This window comes from Lynx canadensis, chromosome D1 (assembly GCF_007474595.2).
Source record: "Lynx canadensis isolate LIC74 chromosome D1, mLynCan4.pri.v2, whole genome shotgun sequence".
Lineage (NCBI taxonomy): Eukaryota > Metazoa > Chordata > Mammalia > Carnivora > Felidae > Lynx > Lynx canadensis.
In genome coordinates, this window is record NC_044312.2 from 115402954 (window position 1) to 115412016 (window position 9063).

Consider the following 9063-nt stretch of genomic DNA (forward strand, 5'->3'; position numbering starts at 1 on the left):
GCCCGAAGCTGCCAGCCGAGCCGAGCCGAGCCTGCCCGAAGCCTCCCGCGCCGCCGAGCCGAGGCTGCCCGAACAGGGGCCGAACCGGCACGAAGCGGCCCAGTCGAGCTCCGCCGACGGCCGAGAGTCCGGAACCGAGGAGGGCCGAAGCGGCCCGAAGTGCGGAGCCGAGTCTGCCCGAACTGGTCCGAGGCTGTACGAGGGCTTCCGAACGGCTCTGCGCTAACCCCTCCTCAGCGCCTGGGAGGCCGCGCCACCCTTCGTCCCCCGCAACAGGGTCGCCGACTGTGGGGGCCAGAATCTCGCCGGCCTCCGACGCAGCGCGGCCGGGCCAGGAGAACCTTTCGTCGCAGGCTCCGCCCACCCCCGCCTCGAGCGGGAGCCGAGTGCGTCCGAGGTGAAGCCGAACAGAGCCGAGCGTTGCCGAGCCCCGATACTCCGAGCCGAGGCTCTCCGCCTCCTCCTGTACGAAAGTGCCCGAGCGCTGCCGGACGGGTTGATCGGGCCTCGGCCGCGGATCGGAATCAACTCCCGAAGCGCGGCGAGGTCGGGCCCCTTCGGGAGCAGAAGCGAAAATGGCCGAAGGGACGCGAAGAGCGCGGAGCCGAGAGACTGCCGGGATCGCGGCGGACTGGGCGGGCGGGGCCGGGCGGCAAGATGGCGGCCGCGCGGCGAGGTGAGGGCGTGGGGTGGGCGGCTGGGGGGCGTCAGGGGGCCGCGAGGGTCTCGGGACGGCGTGGCGCCCGTCGGCCGGAGGCTGGGGCTGGGACTCCGGGCGGCGGGGGCAGAGATCATGCCGGGAAGGGGGGCCGGTTCGTTTTGGTTCTTTCTGGTGTCGGAAAGGCCGACCAGTCTGGGGTACCTCGTGGTGGTTGCGATTCCGCGGTTTTGAGTAGATTCGCGAGGTGAGGCCCCGGGCCCGTTGAGAGCCTCTTCCCCTCCCTGGCCTCACGTCGCGTGTCCTGCTACCACCTTTCCGTGGCCGGCCCCCGGTTTTGCGCAATGCGCGCGGTGGCGGCAGGGGACAAGGGCCAGGGCAGGGGACAGGGGCACAGGGACAGGGCCAAGGGGCTGGCAGCAGGGGCAGGGGACCGGCGGCCGAGGGCAGGGGCAGGGGCAGGCAGCAGGGGCGTAGGCGTCGGCCCGGGCTGGCTGCAGTGTGACCCGTGAACTGCCACACTGCCCTGCGCAGCGGCTGCGCGCTTTCCAGAGAGCGAGGGCGGCCCGTGTGCCGTGAGCCCCTGGCGCCCAGGGAGCTGGCGGGGCCCCCGCAGGTCGGGAGGCACCCCGTCCCATTGCCAGCAGCTTTGTGTCCGAGACAGAATGCTGGGCGATGCGGCAACCCCCCGGAAAGCTGGTCCCCGCCAGCGTGTGCTTCAGTCGTACAGATACCCCCCCCCCCCCCACCCCAGCCCCCCAAGCGTTGACTCCTGGAAGTCCAGTGAGTTGTTAATTCTCGCTGTGAAACACCCCCAGCTGGCAGACAGGTGGGCATAGCTTATCTTGGTCCGCGTCCTGCCCGGGTCGCCAGGGTCTGTGCCCATGAGTGTGCCATTTACGGTGCTGACTACTCAGTCCACATAGCAGCTGATGTGTGCACCGCTTGGGTAAGAAAAGTGCGGGATGGGATGGGGGCTGTGCTACTCTGGGTTGGGGTTGTCTTTGTCTGTGGTAGCGATCGCTCAGATGAAAAAGCCCACTTTGCACACCCCAGCTGTCAGGAATTACTTGCGGGGAAGACAGAGACGAGGGAGTGCGCTGGGCAGCAAGCGGGACGTCCTGCAAAGAGGTGGTCTCCGTTGTGCGTGTGCTTGAGGCAGAGCAGAGCCCTCTCGTCAGACCTTTGTGAACGGCCGCTGCTAGCGAGACGTGTTTCCATTTGGTGAGAAACTAGGTTTACGCCGGGGCAGGATCCCTGTGCACACCTTGTCTGTCACGCGGGGACACGTTCGTTCTCCGCACCTCCACGTGTACTCCTGACACCCCTGTTCAGAGACACGCTGTCACTACAGTAAATCATTTACCAAAAAAATGTTAGGTCCTGAAAACCACTGCTGTATTTAGTCACAATGAACCGTTATGGGTCTGAAACCCTTAGAGCCGCCAATCTGATTACAGCTGCCTTTAACGTTAATTATGTAAAATCCTGCGTCACGTAAGGTTTTTGTGCAGCCTTTGTTCCTGAGCTGCCACGGTTCTGATCCGTCACAGTGGCCGGCCGGCAAGTAGATCTGAAGTGTCTGAAGCTGGCCTTCAAGAGAAGAATCAAAAGGGAGGAAACCCCCAGTTCACATGAAATCCACCCGATACCGACAAGTATCTAGGTGGCGGAGTTTAGCTAGAGCCTGGAAAAGAACAGGCCGGGTTTCAGGAGCACGCCGCCTGTAACGTGATGCAAGCTTATAAATGACCCGTGCTCCACTGGCCCTCCCCTGGCTGCCGCTCCTCGAGGCTGAGTTCTGATCTGTGTCCCTGATTCCCTGGGCTGACCCATTTAGGACCCCTGCCCGAGTGAGGCACCACAGAAAGCCCAGATCTACTCACCAGATCACCGGGGCTGGAGAGAAGACCGGCCGGGCTGGTTCCCATCGCTGGTCCGCTTGCCGCCGGCAGTATAGCTCAGGCCTCCCAGAGGGTCCATTTGGCAAATTTTCAGTCATTGCTGATGTTTCTGCGTGTCACAAACGTGCCACTGGTGTGAGCCTCTTCACACAGGAAATCTGCCCCAGGACACATTCGATGGGAGGATTAGAGACACTCAACACCCGTGATGCCAAGACCACTTCACGGGGAGAGAGGCTGTCAGCTTAGGAGGAGGGAGACCTGTGGCTGCCGCGGGTGGGAAAAGGCCCAGGAGCCACAACAGTGCGAGAACTTGGGTTGCCGCTTCAGGAAATGCGTATCTGAGGGATATTTGGGGCCGTGTGTGAAATTCCAGAGGAAAGCAGGGTCTCTCATCAACCACACACAAAAGAAGGATTCGTACCCTGAATCGGAAAAGGTTTTCCTCTAGTTCTACCCACGTGGTAAATGTACAGAAACCTCAGAAGATGAGAAGAGCTGTCCTCTGTCTGTGTCCAGGGCGCAGTCCTTCCCTGTCCCGGCTGGGCTCAGCTCGGCCACAGACAGAGCCTTCTCCTCTCCGCCTCTGAGCTCCCAAGTACACACCCCGGCCCAGCCTCAGCTTTCGAAAAGCCAACGGTCAGATCCTCGGATGGACAACCGCAGGCCCAGATAAACGTGGCTTCTTTCTGTAAATATGGGATCGCAGAATGGAGCCGGGGTCCTGGGTCAGCGTTGGACATGGCCCAGGAAAGCATCCGGGTTGGGCCTGGGGCCTCCCTGACGGATACTTTCTTTTCTAGGGAGAGCTTCATCCGCGGTGGTATCCTTCTGCTGTGCCCACGTGTCCCCTGGTGGGCCTCCACAGCACGGTTCCTGAGGGCTGGTTTGCCGGACTCTTGAAGTCAGCTCTGAGTTTCCGCTTTCTGCCCCCACCTTTTCTCTAAGTTCTGAGTAGAAATTCCACGTTTCAGTGGGAGGGACGGTCACTGACAGATGCAGAGAGTTCTAGGACTTCCTCCAGTGGAGCGTGCTGGCTCCATCACCCTCCTTCTAGGCCCTGCACCTTGAGTGGGTGGCTGCCTGCCTCCCCCAGGCCCATCTGGAGCAGAAGAGCAAAGACCCCTCAGTTTGAACACTTACAGAGTCCTTTTACGTAAGCAAACAGGAAGTGTACAGAGCTCGGGAAAGTTAGTGGACATTTAACTGCCCCCCCCCCCCCAAAGAGAATACATTTTCTTTGAAGGAAATGAAAAGAATTCATTATTTTCAATCTCGTAATCTGGGCCCGGATCAGGGTGGTGCCCGCAAGGAAGCCTGGCCATCCTGCCCGCAGTTACCAGGGACACGCCCAGCCCTCTGGTTCCAGGATAGGACATCTGTGACAGGGGAGGAGTGTGGGCAGAAGCCTCCGCAGGCAGGGAGCCGGTGGCCGGGTCTCCATGGCCACCCGCAGGTGCCTACACTGGGCCTGCCTGTGTCGGGCCCCTGGGAAGACGGGGCAGAGCTGGCCCCCTGGGGTGGACGCACTGCGAGGCTCTCTGGGTCTGCCTGGGACCGAGTCCTTAACCACTGGCCAGCTCTCGTCCGTCTCCTTGCAAGTGCTGCTCTACCTGAGTGGGGGGTATTATGCCCTGTATTTCCTGGCTACGCTCCTAATGATCATATATAAAAGTGAGTCTTTTTTAATGTTTGCTTTTGAGAGAGTGGGGGAGGGGCAGAGAGGGAGGCACAGAATCCGAAACAGGCTCCAGGCTCCCCAGCTGTTAGCACAGAGCCCGACGCGGGGCTCGAACTCACCGTGAGGTCGTGACCTGAGCTGAAGTTGGCCGCTTCACCGACTGAGCCACCGGGCGCCCCATAAAAGTGAGCCTTAATCATAGAGGCACATGGGAGGCGCCCCTGCCACTGCCCCCCATAACTGGAGTTCTGCTCTGTTGCCTGTTCTCCAGGTCAGGTTTTCAGTTATCCTTGTCCTTACCTGGCTCTCGACCTGACTCTGCTGTTTCTGATGGGGATTCTGGAAGCAGTTCGGTTGTACCTGGGTGAGTCGACTGAAGACCTTGTGGTACTTAGGGTCACAGAATTACTAGCTTACGCTCTGGGAGCCTTCAAACATCTATCCCTTTATAACGTGGTTCTTAGAGACACTTTTGATGTCAACCGCTTAACCACTTGCTTTGCAAGCTCGCCTTACGACGCCATTAAGTATTAATTAGTTTATTCAGAAGCTTTACTCAAGAGACGAGTAATACTGGGAGCAGCACCCTTGGGAGAGGCGCTTCTGTTTGGGAGTCCTGCACAAGCCACAAGGTGACCCGACAGCACTGAGATTGGAACCCAGCTCGGCCAATTGCCTCGGGGGCCCCCAAATCTCCACCTCACCTCCTGCCTTCTCCTGTTGGCCTCAGCAGTCTGGAGAGGGAGGATCTGAAGTGTTCTCCAGGCGACGGAGCCTGGAAGGGGAGGAGGACCCCCGGAGCCTGCTCAGTCCAGGCCACTGCAGGTGCCCTCAGCCAGCTCCCCATTTTTATTCTCCCAACAGCGTGAGCTCTGCCGTCTATCGCACCCCACCCTGCGCCGGCCAGGGCTCGCCACGCAGGGTGCACACGGCTTCCAGCCCCATCTCGTCCCTGCTGCCTTCACGGCCACAGGCACGCACGTGCCAGCACGTCTGTGTTCTAAAACAGGCTCACACCGTGCGTGTTCTGCTGATGGGTGTAGGAAATGCTCCCTCTGTTGGAATAGCAGAGGGAGCCGATGGCAGCTGACACTTCCAGGCCCTGGCACATAGCACGTTCTGCCTGCACGTGTACGCCAGGGTGCCCCATCACCAGTGGGGACACAGGCACATGCCATGGTCATCAGACCCTCCGGACTCTGGTGGACAGAAGCAGGTCTCCTGGGCCGTCACGGACGAGCCCACAGACCTGGGAGGGGGACAGAAGGTGCTGGGATCGCGGGGCGCCTGTCCTGCCTGTCCCTGCCCAGGCGCCTCGGACACCTGCAGTCAGGGATCAGCGTTTCCTGTGACTGCCTATTTGTCTGTAAAATGCCGTGCTGGTTTGGTTTTTTTGTTTGTTTGTTTGTTTGTTTGCAAGTGTGCATGAGACCTTCCAGAACTGATCTTAGCCCACAGTGAAATATTTTTGGAAATTTTAAACAAAATCTCCTCAGTCCACTTGGAATTAGGGAAAGGTGTCAGAATGCAATTGGGATCATTCTTAGAAAACCAAGTTCCCTCTCCCACCCCGACAACTGACCCAGAGACTGAGGTTCAAAAATCACAACTGCACTTGGTTTTGTCCTCACTGGGGAGAGCACACCCCTCGGCAGTGTTTGTGCTTTGTGACATTTCCTGAGTGATGTGGTGGCCACCATAGATCCTTTCCCCGGGAGCCGTCAGCCCTGTGTCCAGGGGGATGTGCGGGCGATTAACTCGCGTCTGGCCTCCCTGCAGCCTCGGGGCCGTCCTGGGTGCACGTGGGTCCGAGTAGGCGTCCCGGAGCCCGGCGCCCACTCGTCCGTTTGTCCCCCTCTCCAGGCACCGAGGGCAACCTGATGGAGGCCGAGGTGCCGCTGGCCGGCAGCCTGGTCCTTACAGCGGGCGGCGCCCTGCTGTCCACCTACTTCCTGCTCTGGCAGACGCTGGTGCTGCGGGCCGACTCCACCCTCGGCGCCGCGCTCCTCGCGCTCCACAGCCTGGAGGCCGTCCTGCAGCTGGTGGCCATCGCTGCCTTTGTCAGCTAGGCGGGCAGCACCCGGCTTTGCCGGGCAGGACAGCTCTGCACAGAAGCCCCCGCCCGGGAGCTCGGCCGTCTCCTCCCCCGGTGCTGGACGGAAGGGCACCGGTGTGGACGGGTAGGACGGTTTGGAGTGGTTTACGAATGTTGGGTGGTGGGGTGGCCAGGAACCCAGGGCAGAGCAGAGAGCCGGGGGAGTTGCGGGGAACAGCCGCACGAAGGGTCGGGAAGGGGGACCGCTGGAACCTCTGCTCCGGCCCCGCTTTTGGCTGGTGAGGATCTCCCTCCGGCAGCTGCCCTGACCCCCGACCCAGAAGGGAACAGGCCCTTGGGAAAGGAGGTGGCCGAGCTGTGGCCACAAACCACCGTTCCCTGCCGGGAGGAGCAGCCTGGCCGTGTCTTGCCGGTTCCCCCGCGGCTGGGAGGGCGCAGGCCGGGGCGGTGCGTGTTCCGTACCCACCGCGCTGCTGCTCTGCCGGGGGCTCCAGGGGCGGCATGGGAAGCGGGCAGCCAGGCCCCGGGCTGCTTAGGAACCGTGGGCCCTGGTGTCCGGGGGGACGTTGGCAGCTGCGGCTCCTCTCCCCTGGGGGCTCCTGAAGGAAGGACGGGCCGAGACCCTGGCACTGACGGCAGGGAGGCAGGGAGTGGGCCAGCGGCGAACGGCCCTCCACTGCCCCAGCCTGGTGCCTCAGTGCCCCCACGTCCAAGCCTCGGTCGTTAAAACGCCAGGGACGTTTGCACTGTGCTCCTCGCATTCTGTTTGTGCCTTCTTCCCCCTTCGCAGATCGTAATGGCTCCCGGAAGACACCGAGCTCCTGCTCTCCGGGACCTTTACCTGTTCACGCTGTGCACCGTCCACGTCTGGAACAAAACGTTGGGTATCTGGACGTTTTCTCTACCGTTTTGTGGAAATAAATGTTTATACCTCCCTGAATGCCTCCTGAGGCCGCCCACCTCTTCCATACCCAAGAGCACACACCCCATCCAGGCCTCCCCCAGCAGCCCCAGGAGGAGGGCTTCCCCCGGAGGACAGCCAAGCCAGGCCTCAGGGCCAGTCCGGGACCTCCACGGGGACTGGCTTCCTCGAGGGGCCGCAGCGGCGCCCCCCATGGCCTCTGTCCTGGCAGCGGCGAGTGGGAGCAGGACCTCTCTGCGCTGCCCACTCTGGCTCTGGACCAGCGGGCGTCCTCCCGCCTCCCCGCTGCCTTCCCTGCTGCTGGCGCCGTGCGGACTCGGGAAGGACGGGACGGGTGCGCTTGCCTCTGGGAGCGCCCAGCCAGCTCCCCTGCAGACTCTGGCAGCCGGACACCTGTGGCCTTCAGGGTTCATGATCTCCTGCCCCGAGCTGGGCTCCGGACACCCCTATCACTTTGTTTACATGCAGGTGGCGGTCAGCTGCCACGGAGGGCACCACAGCTCCACGTGGCCACCAGCCAGCCTGGGACTCCAGGCTCTCTGCTGCCTCCTGATCAGGGTCAGTCCTGGTCTGGGGACAGTGACTTTCATTTCAGAAGTGCTACAGTCCCCACCTCAGCTGCTCCCTCGTGTGCCGGCCTTCCCACTTTTTGCCCGTCCAGGCTCCGTCTCCGGGAAGGACGAGGGCAGGCCCGTGCCTTCCTCTCCCAGTGCTCAGCAGAGTAGGAGAGAGAACCAGGAAGCCAGGTCCTGCCAGGGCTCGGGGGCAGGGCTGGGCCCAAGGAGAAGGCCACTTCCTGCCCCACCTGGGAGAGCTCACCTGTGATGCTTCAGACAGCAGGCAGGGAGACCCGCCCCCGGGGTCCTGGTGACCCGTGAAAAGGCAGTGCCACTGACCATCCAGAACCCAGTGTGCCTCCCTTCCCCAGGCGGTTCCCCAGGAAGCGCTCCACGTCAGTGCCAGGCAAACAAGGCCAACTGCCCTGGGCCCCTGCCTCCTGACACACCCGTTTCCACCCCCACACCACCCCAGGAATCCTAGCCAGAGCCCTTGGGTCCTTGCACGTGCCTGGGGGTGCCCACCGCTGCCCGGACCTGCCCTCTGCCCCTTCTCCACTTCCTCCCAGCCAGCTGGCTGAGCAGGGGCATCCTGGGAGTCCATTCAGGACACCTGCCCTACGCTGAGGGCAGAGGGTGGGGCCTGGGCCTAAGGAGGGGGGCACTGCCAGGAGTGCCCTCCCCCACCTGTTCTGGTCCCTGGCACCAGTGAACGGTCTGGGCCACAGGATCCCCACCCTCCCGTCTGACACCCACATCCCTCTGGGGATGCCCATGTTGGTTGAGGCTGCGCGAAAAGACTATAGGATCTCCTGAATTGTGGAGGGGAGGGCCCCTCTCCGGCCTGGGAGGCTCAGCGCGCAGAGCCCTGGGGTCTCTGGCCTCTGATCATAACTTTGACACCCACTTGCAGACTAAAGCCTGGCCCTAGCACTCCCCCCATCCCTCCAGAGCAGAGGGGCCAGCTGAAGGGGAGGGGAGTCTGTCCCGGGGCCCCAGAGAGAGCCCCTCTGCCGCGGCAGCTGAGGCTGGGGGTACCTGGCATCTGCTAGGGCTCATCCAGGGCTGCCTCGCGAAGATCTCAGAGCCTCGACCTGCTCGGTCACACCGGCGCATCTCCGGGGTGAGGGGCTCCAGATCCGCCTATCCGTCCGCGGGCGCCCCGGCTCTGGGGGTGGGTGGGGTCTGCAGGTCCAGGGGGTCCACGGGGGTGGGTGTGGGGGGCCGAGCGCAGGGAGCCCCGGGGGGCGGGGCCGAGCCGGAGAGGCGGGGCGTCCTCGTCCTG

General features: G+C 62.5%; 1 protein-coding gene across 5 annotated transcripts; it reads left to right on the forward strand.

Moving 5' to 3' along the window:
- The first annotated feature begins 92 nt into the window (after positions 1-92).
- TMEM80 (transmembrane protein 80) lies at positions 93-8960 on the forward strand. 5 transcript variants are annotated; one of them, XM_030333869.2, is made up of 6 exons: positions 93-676; positions 3366-3385; positions 4143-4236; positions 4515-4607; positions 6107-6423; positions 7090-7239. In XM_030333869.2, exons 1-5 carry the CDS (start codon positions 658-660, stop codon positions 6310-6312), a joined length of 432 nt encoding a protein of 143 aa, XP_030189729.2. In that variant the 5' UTR covers positions 93-657; the 3' UTR covers positions 6313-6423; positions 7090-7239. The 5 variants fall into 5 exon arrangements, with proteins under 5 accessions (XP_030189729.2, XP_035920200.1, XP_035920201.1 ...); XM_036064308.1 differs by adding an exon at positions 1715-1882 and having other exon boundaries at positions 608-676; positions 3366-4236; XM_036064307.1 differs by having other exon boundaries at positions 597-676; positions 3366-4236.
- The last annotated feature ends 103 nt before the right edge of the window (positions 8961-9063 follow it).